The 22,259-nt window shown below is 38.6% G+C and overlaps 1 protein-coding gene across 1 annotated transcript in view; it reads left to right on the top strand.

Moving 5' to 3' along the window:
• The window catches only part of LOC128946150 (inositol polyphosphate 4-phosphatase type II-like), a gene marked incomplete at its 5' end in the record, with an annotated part of 97,396 nt that overhangs the window by 42,626 nt on the left and 32,511 nt on the right, over positions 1-22,259 (top strand). The window contains 6 exons of the mRNA XM_054290070.1: positions 4,423-4,635; positions 9,310-9,454; positions 17,525-17,696; positions 18,568-18,692; positions 19,608-19,725; positions 21,413-21,553. Coding sequence (XP_054146045.1) covers positions 4,423-4,635; positions 9,310-9,454; positions 17,525-17,696; positions 18,568-18,692; positions 19,608-19,725; positions 21,413-21,553 — 914 coding nt within the window. The remainder of the gene's footprint in view (positions 1-4,422; positions 4,636-9,309; positions 9,455-17,524; positions 17,697-18,567; positions 18,693-19,607; positions 19,726-21,412; positions 21,554-22,259) is intronic.

Below are 22,259 nucleotides of genomic sequence, written 5' to 3'. Positions count from 1 at the left end.
GCTACATAGTGGAGTTTATGAAAATATCAACAATTATAAATAATTTTGTAGTATGAGAAGTCTTTTTTTTTCATTCTCTTTCTATGATATTTCAAGCTGCTGGTTATGGGAGGTAGTTCAAGCCAGGTTGGTGTATAAGGTTTAGAATAACAGCATGATCAGAAATGGTGATGCAGCCTGGAAGGAGAAGCTGGGAAATTTGCTCTAGGAGATCTCAAAGTTTATTTCTCTTTTTCCTATTATATCTGTCTGTAGCTGTAACCTCTTCCTCATTTTAGTTCCTTTAGTTCTAAATTAGAGAAGATAATGTTCGCCGCTGGTCTCACAGACTGATAATGGAGATTAGCTGAAGCCTGTAGTGCTTCCCAGCATATGTTACCCTATAAAAATATGAGCCCTTATATGAATAACAATATGAACCCTGTGACCCGAGAGCTTGTGAAGAGTTTCCCATTTCTCCACGGGCCATCCCTTCAGCAGTATGATCCCAGTATGGCTCAATAACACGATCAGTAACCATTTCCATGCATCTTCAGCTATTGGGAAGTGACAGCCCTGTTGGTCTGTTGAGCACCATTACCCCAGCAGCTCCTCGTGCCATAGGAGGGTTTCAAATATTGATATTGAGCTTGGCCACTTGCTGGGAAGGCATTCCAGAAGAGCACTAGGGAGAGGAACATCGCTCTCAGCGGCAGATGTGTGAATCCACACTCGCTCTGAGAATGTGGAGTCGCTCTGAGCGTCAGGGGTGATGGAAGAAGGCAGAATTCAGCCTGGAAATGAAACAGAGGAATTTAAGGAGGGGGACTGTAGTGATTATGGTGTACCTCTGGATGCAGGAGGGCATTTTTAGCTGTGCATAGAAGAGTGAAGCTGCTCTGTTAGAGGTTAGTTCAAAGAAATCTGTATGCACAGGCAAAGCCAATCAGGCAAAGAAGGGTTTGTTCTGAAGATCCAAGGGGTGGTTGCTGAGCAATGTGCATTTTCTCTGCCATTGGCCTCTGGACAGGAGGAGGGGATGATTTCAGAGGCAGGAGCCATGGTACTAAAGTACTGCTTGAACCATGGCTCGCTAGAGACTCTGGCTATAAAAAGGGGACAAAAAAGACAATTCATTCAGTTTGCTAAAGCCTTAGGTATTTTACATTTATAGCTGGTGGCTTAGTTGAGTGTGTTCATATCAGCTTTTCAGGACCAGGATTAAATTGCTGTTAGTGCATGAGCTCAGGTTCCCAGAAGAAGGAGTCTCACCCCATGTACTCCTTGGATGTCTGTCTAGCCTCCACCTTTTGCTTGGAAGAGACAAATCCAGTTGTCTGAACAACTGCAGCAGGAGTGGTTCAATACCTGCTTCCCTGTCTATTACCAAATGCACTCCTAGGAAAAGGTGGACAATAGAGAAATAGGGTGGATTGCTGAGGAAGCAAGTGTGCTGGGACAGCTGCTTGTAAAGAGGGGAGGAGAGATGGGGAAGAGAGACCAAGAAACAGCTTCAGGAAAGAGAAATACAATTTCAAAGCCCTAAACTCAGTGAACCCACACAATACTGAAATTAGATCCCTCATGGTTAATTCAAAGCCTTATATTGCTGTCTTGAAATATTCTGTCTGTATAGTCTGGTACAGTACTGGAGAACCAAGACTACCAGAGTGTTCCTGCTTGCATTTAACACAGAGTAGCACATGCTCTGCTGAGTATAATGACATGATATCTGCTTGTGCTCCTGAGGCATATGTAGTGCTTTGCTATTCCATCTTTCCTGCACTTTTTGTATGTAAAAAATAAATGCTCTGATGTTTTAACTGGATAGATATTTAGAAAGTAAACATCTGTTTGAAGCCATAAAAATTATTTGCCTGGTGATTAAATTCTGCAAGTTTATTAAAAAACATATCACTTGGTATATATAAGAATTCTTTCTATAATTATTAGGTAGCAGTGAGTAAATCTGAATTATCAATAATGTGAATTACATTAAAGTGTTCATGTTGGAAATGGAAGGACTGGCTGCATGGATTGAAAGTGGAAAATTAAATCAAATAATTCCACTGCTGCTTCTTAAAAGGAGCTTATTTTCTCCTGTTAAGCATCTCCATATATAATTTACAGTTTCCTGTAGTGTTTTCCTGAGACTAACCTTTTATCATCCCTTTTTGTTAGTTGATTAAGGAAGCCTTTAGCTATCGACAAGTGTATCAGCATTTGCAGCTTGCAGCAGGCTTGATAAATTAATTTTCCAGCTATGCCTATCTTTGTTTGCAGAAATACTCTTTAGTAGAGTATCTGAAAGAATTTGCAGAGTTTTTATTTCTTTGTATAGACTGGTTTTGTGATTTCAGTGCAGTTTCATAAATAGTGATGTTCTGCAAATTTAGCTGTACTGAGCTGTTAAAAAGTGAAGTTAAAACATAGACTGCTGTAAAACCAATGGGATCTCTGAATGGAATTTAATTACAGAATTATTTGAGTTGCTGCATGAAAAATGGAGTCACACTTCTGTACTGATTTTCTTTTAAAAACTAAATTTCCCTATAAAATATTTCTATTCAATTATATTACTTAAACTTTGCAGTCCTAGTGGGCATTATTTACATCAAGCTATCCAATTCTCCTAATTTTTTGAAATGTAAAGTTTTTTTGAGCGTTATTCTGAACCAGAAACGTGAAATTTTCTCAAACAGACATTGTGGGGAAGGTAGATATTAAACCTCAGCAAAACCATGATATTGCTGTTTTTAAGGGTAGACAAGTAATGGAGTTTCAACTCTCTTGCTATGGAACTGTAGAAGTGTTGAAGAGGAGCTTTGCTGTTACCACACAACCCCTCAAATCTCATTGTGCCATGGTAAGGCAAAGAATGGTGGGGTGTGATAGCACTATTCCCCAGAGACTAAGTCATTCTCCAGGCATGCACCATCTGGGTTGGAAATGTAGAAAACTGCAATTGTCCTGCAGAGCAATTCAGGACAACGAGGAGACAGTCCTGAGAAAACTGTTAAAAAATGGCCTTTCCCTCAGGCACCAAGTTGGTAATGAGGAGAAGGAATGGGTCTGGTAATATCGCCAGGGAGATGAGTAGCGTTGCCAAGTCTAAAGAATCCCAAGTCAGGTCTGATTTTGGTTTTAAAAAATCAATAATTTTTCTTAGATGTGCCTGCAATTCTTATTTTTAGAACTGTAGAGATTTATTTGGAGTAAAATTTTCAGCCCGTCCATGTGAAACAATTCAGAAAGCATTTTTTTGGTAAACATAATGAAAATGGGAAAGGCAGAAACTTCTCATTTAAGTACCTCACCTAGCAGCTGGAGCCTTAAGAAAACCGTTAATTTTTTAGAGCCTTTCTGTCTTAAATATCTGTAAACTTTTGAGAGGGTCTTGAGACAGGAAGGCAAGAAAAAGAAGTTGAGTAGGAGTGGGTGCAAAAGAGGAACAGGTAGCATGAAGAAAGGGATAGGATAAGAAATGCAGAAACTGGGAGAAAAGACTTCCAGGAATCTTCTCAGGAGTTCCAGGGAGGTGCTGGCACTTGGCACTTGTTTGTTTTGGGGTTTTTTTGGCTACTTTTCCCTCCAGTTTTTGCATAAGCAGCACATAAGGGCTGAAGAGAGCTTGGCTGGGCAGCCCTCATTTTTGGCATTTCCTGCTGGTTGAGGCTGGATCCTCTGACTCTTATCTACATACCTTCCCACATCCCTGTTTAATTAAGATTGTCTGCACAAAGGCATACTTTCCTTGTTGAGGTGGAAGGGAGATGAATAATGCAGGGAGGTTGAAGGATTTAAAAAATACGGTAAAATGCCAGCTGTAACAGTCAACATAGAAAAATGATGCAGAGATTGAATAGCATCTTCAGAAGACCCGAGAAGACAACTTCAGAGTTTCCTTTCTTTAAAATATACAAAAAAATCAAGCTTGAAATCAGGTGTCACCTACCATGATATCTGGGTTGACACCTACCAGTAGTAAAATTTATCTGTGGAAATACTGCTTTTGCAGATACTGCTATTTCAGCATTGTAGAGTGGTGGGTTTTATTTAGAGAGATTATTGAACTGGTTAATTGTGTTTTATGTTACACTTATTCAGAAATCATTGTGCTGTGGTTGGTTACTCTTGGAAGTGGTTCTTGTTGAGGCTTGCCTCTGAGGTGAAATTTGGAATTCAAATAAAATGTGAAAAGATTGTGATCTCTGACAGATAATGTGCTCCTGTGTTAATGCTTAGAACACTGGGATTGTAGAATGTGATCTCTAAAACTCTTGAAATTTTCCTCATTATTTGTTGGCCTACTTTGTTTTCTGCCTCCCAGGCAGGCCTGAAACAAATAGCCGCTCTGCCTAAGGATAATTCAGTGTTACACAGCTTTGCTGCCATACCACATTCTTTGCTCTAACCTTTCCATTGGTTTGGTTTTTTCCCTAGACGGAGTTATTTGTGCACACGTTCAAGGACCAGCTGGTGAGAAGTGCCCTTCTAGCGCTGTACACGGCCCGGCCTGGCTGTGTGCTCAAGAAACCAGCTGTGCCCAGGAGCAGTGCAGAGGAAGGGGCTGATGCACAGCACCAGGACCATCTTGCTCACGTCAAAAGGCAGGACTCCATACCCCATCATTCTGAGTATGATGAGGAGGAGTGGGTAAGTGGACAGAAACCCTTGGCCAGTGAAACCCTACAAATTAGCATAAGCCACCTCAGGCCCTCAGTGTCCTTGTCACATGCCGTTGCAGGGGGCAAAGGGGTGCAAAACTGTAAAATTGTGCTTCTCAGATGCATCGCAGATATGCAGATTTTGAAGCTAAATTGCAAGGCTTTGCCTAAGTACAGTGTGCTGCTCTGAGACTGCCTAGTTGTGCATAGAACAGTGAAGGTGTTGAGTGTATTCTTGCCCAGACACAAGAATAGTCTTTGTTCTTACTTGGGTTGGTTTTGCTAGTTGGGCAGATTTAAGGACTGGAACAGTATATGCTGTTCACAGGGAAATGGTTTTTTTCTTCCCCACCCCCTGCAACACCCCTCTCCAGCCCTCAGGCTATAATCATTTTAAATACACTGAATTAACCCTCAGCCCATTGCCCCTAGACTCTGTTCTTAGAAACTGTCTGAGGTTCTGTAAAAGAATTAAATACAGTGTTTGGATTTTAACATTCTTAGCATATCTTTCAAAGATATGTATTATTTATATGGCTGAAATGTTATAAATCAATTATTTTGGTGGATGTCTTCTTTAATAGGTCTGTTACTTTATTTCATACGTACTCAAGCTATTTTTATTCAGTCCAGGCTCATGCTTTGAGTTCATCACTGTATTCTCATAGACGTAAAGGATGTCAGCATATTCATCTCTATTGTAAATAATTAATAACTTGTGTGAGCTATGGTATTCCACCTAACCTGTAATTTTTTCCACACCAAAAATAAAGGAAGAAGAATATATTTCTTCTAGAAGAAAGGCAATTATTTCCAGCCCCATGCATTAAGTATTCGTGAGATTTAAACAATAAATAACTCATTATTTCATTTGTCCTCCAGTTTTAGAGCCTTTAATTCACTTTTTCTTGTTTTCTCAACAACCTGAGGGGCTGGAATGGTGCTCTTTGCTTGAACTAAAGCCAAAATGTTTGTTTTTAGCTGTTGAAACATTTAGAGATATAAATAACACAATAGTTTTTGTAAAAGAGATAAATTTTGCACTGGAAAAAGTGGCATTTGTGAAAGCTGCATTTTAATTTAGTACTGCAGTTCAGCATCTCTGAAGAGAAGATAGCTTTGCTGTAATTCATAACTAAAAGCCGCCAGGTGCTTGGTCCTCACCTATTAAACTGCATAAGTGGGTCATTTTAAACAGCATTCATTTTTTTCTGCTGAATTAGTAATCTTGATTCAAATTAAATGTATCTTTCACTGTTTTCTGAATTGAGCTGAGTCAGAGTCATTGTCAAACTTGAGACAGTATAAATTTTGGAGAAATTTTGTGATTTTTTCTGGATTTGAATGGTTAAACTTTTCAGTTATTTCTGTCAGTAGAGGTGATATGAGTTTTAATAATCAAATTGTGATTAGCACGATGGAAAGAGAAAGAATAAAGGCATGTAAAATTTGAAAAAACACTTAATCCACTGTGAAACACAACTATAAAGGGAAAAACTTTAATATATGTTGCTTTGTATGCACAATGCTCTATCCTCCTTTGCTGTTGTAGGTTTTTTCCTCACTATTATCAGTACTAAGTGTTATAAGTACTATTATAAGTACTAGTGTTACATTTTGCAGTTGGAACTTTAGTTTTGCCTGAAATCTACATCCTTAAACAACTCTTTAAGCTGACCCTTGAAGCAGCCCACGAGGGTGTTAATCTCTGAGCAGAGCTCAAAAAGGCCTTAAGGAATTATCTGAATATCCACTGAAATGAAGGCGACACAGCATCTTCAGAGTGCTTGGACGTGCAGATGCTGTGCCATACATGGCACAAGCAAAGCACACAGCTGAAGTGGTGTGTATGGAGGGACAAGAAGTGACTGAGGAGCTCTGTGGTGAATTCGGAAAGGCTGAGAATCCTTTAAAAACAGAAACAGCCTCTGGGACTCCACTGGCTGGCAGTGTTTAGAAGGAAGACATCCAGTCAGGTGCAGTGACAGAAAGGAGTGTCCATTCCTGCTCTCTGAAATGAGGAAGGTGTCTTAGTTTTTAATGATACTTTCTGATCAGATGGAACTTAATTACAATTTTTTCAGTTGGATGAATGAAAGAGAATTATTTTACAGGCTCATTTTTAATTGTCCTAGGAGAGGTGCCCAGCTTTCACTGATGCCAAGGCCTGCCTTTCCATCTTTTCATCTGCTTAAGAAGATGAAAGGTCAGTGCTAGGCTACAGGAAAATATTCTGGAAGTAGTAAAAGATGACAATAAGAAGTGACGAAGTGAAGTGAGACGGCCCATCTTAATTGATCAGCATCGAACTCCAATTTATTGATCTAACATGCACATTTTTATAACCGTGTTAATTAAGTTCATACATATTGCAAAACCCGAGCTCATCATTGGCTACAGATTACACAGCAACCCCTCCTCTTGTTTTCAATACCTGTGGTTTGTTATTGAGACCAAAACTTGTGTTTCTCATCCTGTTATTAACTGTTCTCAAGGCCTCCATGTTTGTCACTGCTTTCCCATCACTACCCAAGGACAAGGTATTTACTTGTTATTAAAAACAAGCCTGAGAACTTTGCTGTTTACAGCTGCCTTTTACTTTTCAATCAGCTGTATATTTTCATGGCCTTTTTTCCTTCAAGCCATGTCTGAGCAAAATTCTCCAACAAAGAAACGGATTAATTTCTTCTCATGGAGAATCATAGAAGCCACTTGATTTTCAGTGATGGGAAACTGCAGTTTTACTTGAAAATTGTTCCTGCCAAACTGCAGAATTTCAACAGCCTTCTTAGATAAACGTGACTGCCTTTGGTGCAGACAGAATAACATCTCAATGAATGATAAATAGATGCCTCTACATTTTCTATCTGCCCACAATCCCAGGAGCCTCCTGTGTGGAGAAAAGGGGCTGTGAAACAGGCCCTTGCTCCCTCTCAGTTGCTTGTATATAAAAAAGCCAGATACATGATAATAAGAGTGAGCTTTCTGTCAACAGATGTTTATGAATTTCGCTTCTAAACCCTCAGGGAACGTTTGTGGGAATATTGTATAGAAATCATCTCAATGCTGGGTTAATAGTTGGTTTGAAAAAAGTGCTCTTTCCGATGTGAAACAAGGGCTCATATTTGTGTTGCTTGTGCAATAACTCCAGATGCTCTTTAAGAGCTTAATGCTTTTTTTGTGCAGGAATTAAGTTCCCCCATCACACAAAAGAAAAGGGAAATTAGATTGCTCCAACTTCTCTGAGCAACCTCACTTGCATATTCCTCAGCAACTTCAGTGACTGAAAGCTCTGAAGCTCCCTTATACTCTGGAGGATTCTTCATAGAATCCTTCTCCCCAGAATTATGCTTGTGGGCGGTAAAAATCAGTAGTTTCACACATATTGTAAATGTTTTTTCAGGATTGCTTGAAGTGCATAGAGGAGGAAACTTTTGAAGGAATCTATACCTGCCCTCAGTCTTTTGTGTCCTCAGGAGGAGGGAGCAGGGCATAAGATAAGATCCCTCTAGTCAGGCTGAAGCGAGGCATATAGTTGAAAAGCGACATTAGATTTAAATGTTTGCCTTAGCAGTGGCTCTAGATTTGCCTCCACTCAAAATCCAAGGGTTGCCATTTAAACGGAACTATGCTATTTCTCTGAGTTCTCAGTTTTCTTTAACCTTCTCTCTTGGTATTTTTGCAACTTCATTTTTCTGCCTGAAGACCTGACAAATACATAATGCTTCTGGCTCTGTAAAATACAAAACAAAGCAGTGATGTTAAATTCCCATTTTTAACCCTCAAGCAAACTCTGGTTGCTCTGCAATACTTTCAGAATGACTCAGCATTGAAACATATACTTGGAGAGGGAAGGGTGGTTTCTGTGGGTTTGTTATGGTTTGGTTTTAGTCTGATTGCTTGTCTTGTGAACAGCCTCATTACTTGTATGGCTTGGTTTCTTCCTTCTTATTCAGTGCTGCAAAAGTAGGTGCAAAAGCTTTGATTTCTGCAGCATCCAGCACCTGAAGGACCCTCCCTATATCTCTGATCCATAACAGCTCTTTCTTATGCTCCACATGATTTCTTTTCCTCTCTGCTTGTACAGAACTTTTTGTACCTCTCTATTACTTCCCTAATTCTCCTATTGTAAACTCAGTTAAGTGTGATGGTTGCAGTTTGTGTGAGAGGTGAGGAACAAAACTGAAATTGTGTTAGCTAATAAATATGCCATGACAGCAAGTTTCTCATTTTAGTCCTTGAATTAACATTTTCTTCAGCAGAGTAACTGATGTGATAAAATACAGGATATGTTAAATTATCAAAAAGAGGTTATTAAACACTGTGACAAAACTGGCCCACACAAGGTTTCATTTGTCAAGCTTTGAGTGTGTCTGTACTCTTAAGGTATCATTTAAATAGACAAGCTGCTCAGTTCCTTGCTATTAGACCTGAAACTTTGTCTGCATTATGTCGAGTTTGAAGCGCTTGTGCACAGTGTCTAAAACCATAAAAGTTTGGGTTCATTTACGCTGCAAGAGAATCTCCATGAAAAAGGCTCAGGTTGGTAATAGGCTGAAGGATGAGAGGAGCAGTCGTATGCTAACATCATGAATAACTTACTATTGTCCCTTTTTGGTTTTTTTTCTGCAGTAACATGCAGTGATAATTCTGGTCTTTTCAGGACAGGGTCTGGGCCAACGTGGCAAAGAGTTTGAACTGCCTTATTGCCATGGTGGACAGGCTGCTTGAAAAGGACAACATCAGCAACATCAAAGAGGGTGAAAATGAGCCTTCAGCAGAAGATTGCAAGGTGTTGCATACAGGCGGTAAGCAACCTCCCCTAATTTTTTTTTTTTTAGTCATTGACAAGAGTAAAGAAAAATTTGCACAGCTACAGAAAAGTCATCTAGAGAAGACTCCATAGTATCTTTGATGAGAGTGCTAATGGCAAGGTTTACACATTTGTGGGAGGTTATTTATCAAAGTACAGCTTTAATGTGTGCTCAGACTGCTTGCCATGTGCAGTTGTTTGTGCTAGAGTGTAAACCTTTTGAAACTACAGTCTTTTCTTTTTGTAGGCTGATGTAATTTAATTTACTCTAGATTTTACTTGCGTGTAGTATTTTGAGGAAAAAAAAAATTGGACTGTGTCTTACCCCATAGAAAATTTGTAAGGAAAGGTGAACATTCTGAATCAGTGTCATTCTCCTGCAAATGCTTCTGCTTTTCTGAGGTGATATACTGAGTTTTATTTTCTGATTTGATAAAATTCATGTTTACCTGGATATACCTGTCAGCCTGTGTCAAAAGGTCAAATGGAATAATTCAGTGGGATGATGTAAAGAAAATTTTGTGACAAGGGTCCTTGTCACCTTCTGATCTTCTCCTTCTCATCTTCTGATCTTCTTCTGATCTTCTCCTATGATTCATGTTTGCATTCTTGATGCATAGATTATATCTGCTTAATAAGTCTAATGGGATTTTCTAGTCTGAAAGTGTGTTGCAATAAATGAAACAGATCCTTAGTGATGGTGGTAGTAGTCCTAATGGAAGGACATCAGAGCCAACCTTTGTGCCACTCTTTGGCTAAATAAATCAACTCCCCATACAAAACAACAAACCAACACAACTGCTTTATTTTGTACAGTTTTGTATAGTTTCAATTTTCTTTTTTTTCATTGTGCATTTTATCCTGTGTCTTCCCTTACATGTTCTCCACGGAATTTAATTACATCATTTTATATAAAGACTTTTAAAGTTATCAGTACTCACTTGTAATTTATTTCTTACACAACAAGAATTAAAATCACTTTTAAAGTTTTATGTCATTTGTGTAGTACTGGTGAGATCTGTGAATTCTGGTTGTAGTATTGATTTTTAATGCAGCTGTAACATCTGCATTTTACCAGTGTGAGAGGTTTATGCTGGAGTCCTGGCATCCTTGTTTTCAGTGCAAGATGTGTTGGACTTGATTTTGTGTGATTTGTTCAGAGAGCAGCTTATTCCTTATCTGTTTGGTTCTCTAAGTTTCTGTCTACCAGGCATGTAATGTTAGACAGGAGGGTGATATAATCTCTGCTCTCTAGTGAAGGCTTGCAGGTGAAAAATATCAACACAGCTTTCTACACCTTTCCCGCCTTCCTCAGAGAAAGTACAAATATTCAACAGCTAGGTAGGTGTAGTTTTGAACTTGGGAGAATCCTTAGATGGTGGGCCTTTTACAGACTTTTACAGACTTTTTCCTAATTTCCTTCGCTCTCTTCAACCCCCTGAGTATCTCCTCTGCTATACGCCGTGTTATGGATTTAACCAGCACAGGCAAATGAAATATTGGTTACAACTTTTAGGTCACAAGCCAAAAACAAAAAAGGAAAAAGCAAAGTTGCATCATTTAAAGTACTGTAATAAGGCAGCCATCAAGTCATCAAGTAGAATGAAAGGTAGCTCTTGCTTAGCAATAATGATAATAGTGATGGTTAGAAAATTTTAGATGAGCTTCATCCAGCTGAGAGGTTGTCTTCTGGAGCTGGTGGGCCAAAGACACAAAAAATATCCAACTGCTATGATGCTGGAATAAATCCTTGCTTTTTTCTTCATTTCAGAGCCATCCCTATTTCTCTTGAATAAGTACAGGTGTCCTTCAGTGAGAGCAGTGCTTTTGTTGAGCTGTCCTGAAAGTTCTCTAACACTCCCTCGCATGAGAGCTGCAGAGATCTGTGGGGCAAACTGCTGTGTTTTCATGTCCTTTTTGAGTAAGACATCGTTTTAGGAATGCCTTGGACAGTTTATAGGACTTTCAAGGTCACATAGAGATGGAGACGTTTTAAAATTGCTTTCTTTTATAGGACTAACTTGAAAGATGGAGCTTTCCGAAGAGCTTTCCAGGTGTGTGCCAAAGTTGGTTCCCTAATGATTTTCAAAACTTTGGGGCCAGAATTTTTCATGCTTGACTTCTCTATGAGAGTGTGGGTGTAGATGTTTGTTTTTCTCTGCATCTCCCTCTCTGAAATTTAACGTGAAACCCTAAGGCTGCACTGTGAAGCAACTACACAGAGGTTGAGATTCCAAGTTTACAGTTACAAATTTGGCTTTAATTCTGCTTCATTTTAAACTTGAAGCCTGATTATGAGTTCACAGCATTTTCCTAGATACAAAATCACACTGTGTACGCCCATAGATACATTTCTAAAATAACAGACTTTTGCACTACTTAAAATTCACAAACGTGACATAAATGAAAAGCTTGCCACATCTTGCTTATATATTATACATAATTTGAGCATATTTGAGCATAATGTATTTCATTAATACTGCAAATATATGGCACAGGTTGATCTTTAAGTCTGAAACTGCTTTAGTTGATACTCAGAGAAATTGGGCTGCTTTTGTAAGAAAAAGAATGCAGAGTTTTGAACAAAATAATAACAAATAAGCCTTGAAGTATGAGATTAAATTTTTGCTTATTTAGTGAACCTGACTGGTTTTTTGTAGCATATAGCAATGAAAGACCTTTCAAAAAATGCACATCTGTTCATTTTAGATGATAGAAAATATTATGACAATATTTTGATGCAATAGCATTTTCATATAAATTTAGATATTGTTGTAACATATATTCAGAGTTTCCTAAAGTAGATTGATATTTGCAGTCTCAGTGACTATGGCATTGTGTGATCTTACTCTCTTTTTTCAAACTTGTTTATATTTGTTGTTTGGAATCTTTGTAATTGGAGATACTGGAGCACTTTTTTTTGCTGTACTCTGCCTTTCAATGTGAATTATACCTTCCTTAGCCTTAACTTTTCATGCAGTCTGACCTTTGAGTGTATTCTAAAGACTGAATTTGAGTTACAGTTACCAAGGTAACATGCTATGGTTTCATCAGTCGCAGGATTATGAATCCTCTGCAGGATAAATCAGGAAGAGTAGAAGGATTTTTAAGGAGAGGGCTTTTTTGTTGTTCTTCTGACTCTAGTCTGGTTTGCCTTGGAGAAATATGTGACAACATTAAATTCTTTTCACTTTTGCCTTTTCGTTTTCCGTGAGAGTTGTGATGTGAAAGCCTGTCCTGCAGCATTAGAGGTGCCAGTGGAACACAGCGTTGGCTCTGGTGCTGGCACAGCCCCGACAGATGTCTGTGCTTGGCTGCTGCATGTGGCTGCTGTTTCTGTCTGCTGCTCGTGCCTCCTGTCAGAGCTCCCACCCAGCCGTTCCCTCGCTGCCTCTGCGTGAGGACTCCCCCATTTGATACACACAGGATCCACCTAGCATCACAAACAATTTGAGTTGCCAGTGTGATTGCACCTGGATTTTGCCTTTAAGTGAATTATGGAATCATGAGCTCTGTGAACTGGCCCTTGATAACCTTCAGCATAGGTTTGCAAAGAGCACCTGGGGAACATTGCCACATTTCCTAGCTGGAATTACAGGAGACCTCTGTTCATACTCACATTGCTACAGACACATGTGGGTTTATTTTTCTTGTATTATCTCATACCTGTTGGGGACTATATAAGTTTAGATTCAAAATTTCGGACTTTCATTGCCCTGGGGATGGGGACTACATCTTTCGTTGCATCCCTTCCAATGCAGGCTGGTAGAAGTGGGAAATAAAGCTATGTTCTGTGGGAAATAAAGCCGTGCTCTAGTTTTATTGGAATCTTCAGAAAAGCTTTTATTATAAAATATTGTTTAGTCATGAAGATGAAAAATTTTTCTGTGGTCTGTGTCCTTGAGCAGCAGACATAATTTATTTAGAGCAGTCACATGTGAAAAGCTTTCTCTTTCCTTCCTCTTCCTCACATTTTTCCTTCCTTTTCTTTGAAGCTTGTATTTACAAAAGTTTTACTTATGCTTTTTTTTCCCCTTTTCCCCTCTCTTCTGTGTCATCCTTTTCTTTTTGATAGGATCCTTATCTGGGCTGAATGTAGCCCAGGAATACAAGACAATCCCCTTCAGCAGTACTTTCTCTAAGTACTTTGGCTAAAAACAGAAGCTGAAAAATATGTAAGGGAAAGACTGTTTAACTGAATCAACAAACTAAAACAAGATATAAGAATATTTAGTTGCACAGCATTCACAGAACCTTCCTATGCTTAAAGTGTATTAGATTTTCTTAGCTTTGTCTTTTATTACCTTTGTCCTCTCTTTCTGTTTTCACTCTGACTAAGCATGCTGAGATGCTCATGTAGGTATTATTGGATGGTTTTGGGTTTAGCTATTAATCCATGTGACAGTGGAGAAAATCTTGGATGGTTGCAGTGGAATAATAAATCCCAAGAATTCCAAATTTCTGGACACCCAAACTGTGCAAAGCAAACTGCTACCTTCAAGTGCAGGAACACCAGGAAATCTTATTCAGGTTTTTATTGTTCCTGCAAGAACTGCTGCAGCATTATGAGTACAAAGCCTCCTCCTTTTTCAAAGAGCTTAGCCCTCAGCTACAGTTCAGCTGAGCTCCAAGAGCTGCGTGGCAAAATAAAGAAATAAGGCACTGACCTTTTTATGGTGCAAAGTTGAATATGTGCAATCTTCTGTCTTTTTAAACCTCCCTTTAAAAAAAAAAAAAACATTAATTCAAAGACTGTTCCTTTCCTAAGTCAGTAAAATCAAATTCTGGGTTAATTATTTCATGCTGATTTTAGGGATTTACTGCTGCTGTGTTGGTTGGTTGGTTTGATTTGCCTGCCTTTTTCATTAAAACAGAGTTTGTCTAATGATCACTTTGTGATATAAAGACAACTCATTTATGTTTTTTTACCTCTAATTATTTCAATTCTGTCATGGAATATTTTTATGATCAGGTAGCGAGTGATTAATTTAAGTGAAACGTTACCTCGTGGGTATCTGCTGTTACATTTATACGTCACATTTATATTTGTATTTCTTACATTTGTGTGGCTGTAGTGCCCCCCTTTGCTTTAAGGGCACAACATTATGCATTCTTCTGCTTTTTCTTTAAGGTTTGGTTTTTTAACTTCATACCATTCAAGTTTTGAAGTGACTTAAAGCAATTTATGGATTTTAGGTGGCACAAATAGCAGTGACAAAATTGGCTTTTTTAATCTGTTGCTAGGGCTAAAGGAGATAGGAGTACTATGCTGAAGCATCCTTTTTGGTTACCAGCATATTTTAATGAGCATTTCAGTGGGCCTGACTTTGAAAAGACCAGAAGCTTGCTTTTCTGCCAAAGTTTATAAAATTTAACATGTGGTTTGACATATTGCAACTTGGATATGAGCACGCAGAACTGACTAGCTGGGTGCTAAGCAGGTCATTTGCCTGCACAGCCTGTTGATTACAGGAACATGGGGCTGAAGGGCGTTTTCCAGTAACCAAAGGGCAAATCCTGTCACAGACTGAGCTGCCATCACTCTCTTGGCAATGAACATGGAATATTTACTCAGTGCTTTGTGGAACATGCACTTTTGTTTTAATCTCATTCTAACTGCATAGCGGTGGTACTGTCCTTTTAGTTTCATCCTTTAATTTTTTAATTTAATATGTTTGGTTTTCATGCCTTGTTTTAGTTTCCCGTGGCTGACTAGCTCTATTTTTGTGCTGAGTTTCTTTGCTTTATCCGGAGACTCTGACAGTTCTTCTGGATGCTAAGTGTTCCAAACTGACAGGCTGCCCATGTCATTTTAGCAACCTGCCAGTCATCCCGGAGTCTCCTTGTCGCTTCTGTTCTTGCTTCTAATCTCCTTTTTTTAGATGGTCACTCATTCAGTTAATTCTTCACCCCTTCTTCAAACAATTTTCTGCTGTGATTTTAATTTAAAAGAAAGTTGAGATCCGAAGGCTCAATGTGTGTGAGTCCATGAATGTGTTAAAAGCAATCATTTGTATTATTCCTTTCCTGAAGTGATTCTACAAAGGTATTCTGAAAAATATCTTATTCTAAAATGTATACAATATGATTTACTGAGTCACTCTAAGAGAACTCTTAGACTTTAGACTTTGAGCTTACTTTGCTGCTGATGCTTTTATTGGCATATGTATATTGCTTAAATTAATAAAGGATTGTAATTTGACTGAGACTTTAGATTGCCTGATCTGTCTACACTGGCTTCCAGTACATTACACTTTTTTGTCTACCTTATTTCTAAACTCGTCTGTGTTTTGCAGCAGCCTCTGGTTGTTCTTTTGCTTTTATTCCCTGGAATAAACACCACAGTTAGTTCTTGTTATTTTCTCCTCAGGAAGAGGGGAAATCAAGTTGCTGCTCAGTCTTTTTCATCAGCTTAAGGAGATTAAATCTTGGTAGCTCTGCGCTGCAAGCTCTCCATTTTTCCAGCAGCCTCTCTAAAACGTGTACACCAGCGTTTGGCACACAGCGTGTCATCACTCTGTTAGCCAATGACATGTATAAAATCACCTGGAGCTTGTGCCTGGGGGTGGCTCATGGTCTGTTTTGTCAGGATGACACTCGCTTCAGAACTGCTTTTTTCCAGGGAATGCTTCCTCAGTCTGTGTTACTCATGGTTAAATATGTATGACTGTGGTAAAACTCATGTTGTCTGACCACAAAGTTAACAAAGAGCTCATCCGATTCTCTGTGCATGCTCTGTCCTTGTTCCCCTTTCCTGCTCCTTGCTTTCTCTAATTTCTCCCAGCTTTCAAAGCTCTCTGCAGTCTTCTTGGCTGCAGTTTTATTAATTTGTGTGTTTTTCTGGAGCTCAGCCAAATTGACTGGCAACAGGCAGCTGTCTTCTGCCTCAAGAACTTCCTCAGTTCTAATGAGGTTTTACTGGCCTGACTCAGAATGTTACCTGAAACAACACGCTGCTGTCTTGCACCTAATTACAACAGATTTTAATTATCATTGATTCTTAATTACACTGACCTACAGAAAATATGAGCCAATTATAGACTGTTGCATTGTCAGTTGCATTCCCAACTTTTATATAGATTCTTCTAGAGTGTTGATTTCCCTCATTTCAAACTGTACAATCAAACTGAGATGTAGATTCTGAAGGAGGGGGATTTATTTATTTGTTTTTATTATTTGCTCAACTTAGGGGTAGGCAAAGCCATATGCAACTACCAGGCAGGTCTGATTTTATTAAATCATATAAAAAAGCTGGGATTATTGGGCAAGTTTGTGTAAGGTGTTCCAATTCTCCTCCATTCCTAGTTATCACTGTTTCATTTGTAATGTATTAAGGAATCACATTTTTCAATCATTTCATGAGTGTTTTTTTTAATATGCCTAGCGTGTATTTTCATAGAGAAAAACATGTTTCAAAATACTCTGCATCTCTCTGATAGAAATAGCTAAAATGAGTTCAAAATGTCTAAATGTTTAAAGAGAACAACATAGAATCTAAAAAAAAAGGAATATGGTCTGAAGCTTTTTATATTTCCAGCCTGTAGATTAAGTAGGTGATACCCTTCCAGATACCTATTTGTTATTGTGTTTTACCCTCCAGCACCCACCTTTTCTTAAATATTTGGTTATTCTCTCTGGTTTTGCATTTTTGATGCTATTTCATTTCTTACATAGCCAGTTCTGAGTCCTGAAAGGAGACTCCATCGCCACTGTATTAATCTCTGTGTGCTAAATGAGGTTTTATGTGTTTCCCTGTGTACTCTGTTTGTGACACTTGAATACCAGTTTTACAGGGATGCTGGGACTGTTGGAAAAGGCCATTGTTTCAGAGTGCAGTTGGATTCAGGCCAGGGATTTAACCCCATTCCCAGTGGTAAGATGGAATCCTGCTTATAAGTATGTTCTCCAGTGGCATTTGTGGTCCCACAGTGGTCTGGGGAGAGCTGCAGGGGTTGTTTTAAAGGGAAGGGTGATGTGCACAGCTGCTCCTGCCATCCTTCCTAGTGAAGAAGGGTTTTTCACTGCGAGTTTTCCAGTCTGGAGCAGATGACCTGTCGTGTTGTAGGTGACTGGTACGAGCAGCTGTACCCGCTGGTGGTCACGCTGAAGGACTGCATGGCAGAGGTGGTGACCAGGGCCAAGCAGTCCATGGCCTTTGTCCTGCTCCAGGAACTTGCCTGTGGCTTGCCCCAGTGCCTGATGCTGACCCTGAGGAGAGACATCGTCTTCAGCCAAGCAGTAGGTTGTCTTGTGTCGCTCACTTCCTTCTCTTGCTCTAATTATAAGCATACTCTTCATGCCAGTGTTTGTGGGTTTCTTTCTCATTGGGGTTTTTTTTTTTTCCTTACAATTTGATACAGCTTTTTCATTTATTTTCCATTATATTCACCTAAATAATTTATAATGTGGTAAGAAATTAAATAGGAAGTAGAAATCCACGGTACTGGCTAGGCAGCATCCAAGCCAGGGAGATTTTTTTCTCCTGGTCACCTTGGAAATAGGGAGAAGACAATTTGTTTTCAGTTTGTGGCAGTGTTTTAAGTGTTTAAATACTATTAGCATGTCTTTCCTTAGAACTGTCTTTTCTTGGCAAATAACTGAAGCTCTTTATGTCTTCTCCTGTATATCATGTTTTTTTCAGATAGATTTTTTTTCTAAACATTTCACTTAATTTCTCTCTTAAGTTGGCAGCTGCCTAGGAGATTCAGTTACATTAGATGTTGAACCACTTTCAAATCCATCAGAATTCACATGTTTAATTCACAGTCTTGCATGTTTGAAGCCTGACAAGTGAGGTTCTGGTCTTATTTATGTCAGTGTAAATAACACACAATGATACAAAACAAATTAAGCTTATCTAATATACCTTAACAGAATATTTCACTACTTTATACACCCCCAAAAAACCCATCAAAATACATTATTATGAAATCATGTACTTAGTCACTAAACAGAAATACCTATGCTGATTTCTCAAATATGTAGGTGCTACCTCTGTTGTGTATAATGATGGCAAGCCTCATTTTAACTGTTTGTCTTGTAACAGTTGAAATGTCTTGTATCTGTTTGTCTTGTAACACTCTTGCACATGTTTTAATTATCTTTACAACTCGCTGGATTGGTCTGTGGTTTTGCAATCAAATTGCACACAGGTTTACATGATCAAGGATTTTTACAACAGCTTCACACTGTTGGATTGCTGGTGCAGTATGAAGGACTCCTTAGCACATACAGTAAGTATTGCTCTTGGACAAAGTTCCTTATGTTCCCTGCCCAGAAGTTACCCAGGAAGTTCTTATTTTAACCTCAGCAAGCCTCTTATTTGGCTTGCTGAATCAAATCTTGTCCTTACAAGACAGTAGACTTGCACATAATAGCACAGCTGAAGTCATTGACACTGTGTTGTTAATTCTGCAGCAAAAGTTATTAATCTGTTTCATTCTGAGTTCCTCAGAGAACACGGCCTGCTTATTGTTCCATGCAGACCTGACCCAAAATAGCAGGTTTATAAAACTAATGCAAACGGAAGATTTAAACACTTACTGCTTTTATCAGCCTCGGCCCTGATCCCCAGTGCTGATAATGTGAAGATAGCCTGAAAACAGTTTCATAGTTTGTTACACATGCCATTATTTGATATGTATTAAAAAGGAAATTTGGAGGGAGAAATTGCCTTATGTTTCAAACTTTGAACTAGATCTATTTGAATCATTCCCTGAATCAGAGATTTTGACTAAAGTAGAGGAATTTAGCATTTGTGCAGCTTTATTATGCAGTTGCTCATTTGGAGATAGCTGTCTTCTTCATTTTACATGATGCTTGTTTTTATTCTCAAAACCTTTGTCCTCCATCAGCAGGAAAGCCTTTTGAAAACTTTCAGAATAGACAAAAATGGCTTTTCTGAGGTTATTTTATGTCTATATAGAGCAGGCTGATTTTCAGAATTGCTTAATACTCATGGTTACCATTTAGGGCACAGAATTGTCAGCAGTTCAAGAAATGAGTCTGGTTTTATGTAGGTTACTGTAATGTGGATTTAGAACTGTGATTTTTAGATGCACAGACTGGAAAATATATTGCTTTGCCCTGACCTATACAGTGACTGATCTGCCAACTCTGTTAATAGTCTCTTTAATCTTTTCATGTAGGTGAAGAAGCAGGGATGCTCGAAGACATGGCTGTGGGCATTTCAGATTTGCAGAAAGTAATGTTTAGAGTAATTGAAGCCAAGTCAGAAGATTTTTTGCCTATTATAAGTGGAAGGCGGTAAGAACTTTGTTTCTTGGAGCCCAGGAAACTGAGCTGCAGTTTTAATCTGTAGCCCATGAAACCCGTCTAATGGTTTTCTTGTTGCTGAGTTCTGTTTTATTGAAAGTGCATTGTTTTACTTTTTAGAAGGTGAGTTAGTAGGGATTCTAAAAGCCAGTAGGCTCTGGGTTACTCTCCTGATAAAAAGCTGAAGTTCCAGTTACTAATACAGATTAATCTGAGCAGCGTCTGTGTTGTGCAGAGCTGCTGGTGCATTATTCACACATGGATACTGAACCCTGGACAAGTGACAAGGCCATTGTTTACAAATGTGGTCTCTAACTGAGAAACTTTGCTTTTGAATGTCCTGAATTTGTATTTCAGCATGAGAAATGAAACTGCAGTTCCAAGAGTTAGGCCTTGATTGTTTTTAAGATGGAAACCAAAAAACTCCGATGCCACTTAGTATTAAAAACTTAGTAGTCACTTTTAAAAATGGAAGCCTTTTTTAGCTGCTGAAAATCACACAGGACATAGGCAGTCTCAGAAATCCTTGCACAAAATCACTTATCCTTTATGAATCTCACGTGAGTACTGCTGAATGTCAGGACATATACTGCAATACTCCGTTTATTTTGGCTATTTGAGGGTTAACAAGATTGGAATGGATTTTTCATCTTTATTATTATTCTAGTCTGAAGCTCCAAATAGTTTTATTTTGCAAAAATCACTTCCTTAATAGTATCATTGCTCTTAAGATGACTGTAAATTAAATTCAGCTAAAAGCAGGAACTTTTAGAAAATATATGTTTCCTCTGAAGGGGGCTTTCACCACTGATTTACTTAATTAATCTGGATGATTCACTCTCATCATATGGGCTTTCTGAGAAGGGATTGAATAAATAACAGGAAGGCTGGAATATGATAGGCAATACAATGGGAATAATTAAAATTAAAAAAATTTTAAAAATAAAATCTACAAGGTTTATGTGGAGGAGTGCCATTCCTCTTAGAGCTGTGATAAGACTGCTCCTATCAAACAGCATTGGAAGTGAACCGTAAAAAGAAAAGATGAAAAGGTGAAAATCTAGTTATTTTCTAATAATTTTTTTAGAAACCCTCCATTTTTATTTTGGTTGTTATATGGTATGGCTCAATAAATGAGAGTGAAAGACTGTAGAAATGCAAGACAGAAAAATCAAACTACAAATTCTTATCTTGAAGAGTCAGCATATTTACTTGTAATTGTTTTTTCTAGGAAAGTGCTTAAACCTGACATTCTGTGTGCACAAACAAATCAATCCAAAGTGTGTGGCACTGTCTAGCAGTGCACTGATCATCTGGTGTGGGTGGTAGATACCAGCCACCCAGGGGAGGTGAAATTCTGTTCAGGAGCTCACATGCTTTTATTAGAGGCCATTCTTTTATTAGAGGCGCTTTTGGAACATTCTTTACAGAATCACAGAATATTTTGAGTTAGAAGGGACCCATATGCATCATCAAGTGCAACTCCTGGCCTTGCACAGGGCTTCCCAAGAATCACACCCCGTGCCTGAGAGTTCAGATGCTTCTTGAACTCTGTGAGGCTTGGTGCTGTGACACTTCCCAGGGGAGCCAGTTCAACCTGCTCAACCATTCTCTGGCTGAAGAAACTTTTCCTGACATTCAAGAACCCCATCCTCACTCTTGTTTTCATTGTTGCTAGTGAACATTACATTATAGAGGTCCAGCTCCCAGCAAAGATGTTTCAGCTGCTGCCACAAGAGATTAAAGAGGGAAAGCTGCTTCGCATGTTTCCAGTGCTCTTTAATGTTGGAATCAATGAGCAGCAAACACTGGCAGAGAGGTAAGGAAAAGTCACGTTGCATTTTCTGTCCAAGTACTCCATGCTGGTACAGGCTATCTCTCAGGATTAGAAACAAATCTTCTTTGTTATTTGCTCTTAGACAATCTCACATTGACTCAGTGTGTATTTTCAAAGGTATTAAAGGAAATAAACACAAGCTATGAAGCAATGTAGAACAGTGAAAAAGTCCAGATGAAGATAAGATCATAAGCAGGGCTCCGTTTCACAGAGTTGGTGCCATGTTTCTCTTGGATACAGGTGCAAAATGGATTTCTATTTCAGATGCAGAATTTTGGTTGTATGCAGTACTCTGAAATTCTCACACAAGTTTGAAAATTCAAAATTCTTACATCTTGAAGATGGGTTTGAAGAGACCAAACAAGTGATAAGCTAGAGAAATTAGTACTCCTCTGCAACAGATTGCTGGAAACTAATTAATTAGTATAAAAATAGTCATGGATTCACCAACGTATTAATTTTCTCTTCCAAGAGAAGGGTATCTGTCAGTCATGTTAAATTACCACATTTGTGCAGGGCTAAAACTGCAAAGTAGAAGTCAAGATGTCAATACAGACAGCTACTTTGTTAAAACTTCTTTTCTTTTAGCTGCTTTTATTAACAGAGCGTCCAAAATACCTAATGCTTATCTTGAGGTTGCATTTGCTCTAAGCCAAAAGCTTATAGCAAAGCTGTAGCTGGAGTAATG

The sequence above is a fragment of the Melozone crissalis genome, unplaced genomic scaffold, assembly GCF_028551555.1.
Source record: "Melozone crissalis strain CALT ecotype California unplaced genomic scaffold, PUWL_Pcris_2 ptg000076l_1, whole genome shotgun sequence".
Taxonomy (NCBI): Eukaryota; Metazoa; Chordata; class Aves; order Passeriformes; family Passerellidae; genus Melozone; species Melozone crissalis.
The sequence above is the reverse complement of the archived record's forward strand: the minus strand, read 5'-3'. Positions and strand labels throughout refer to the sequence as shown.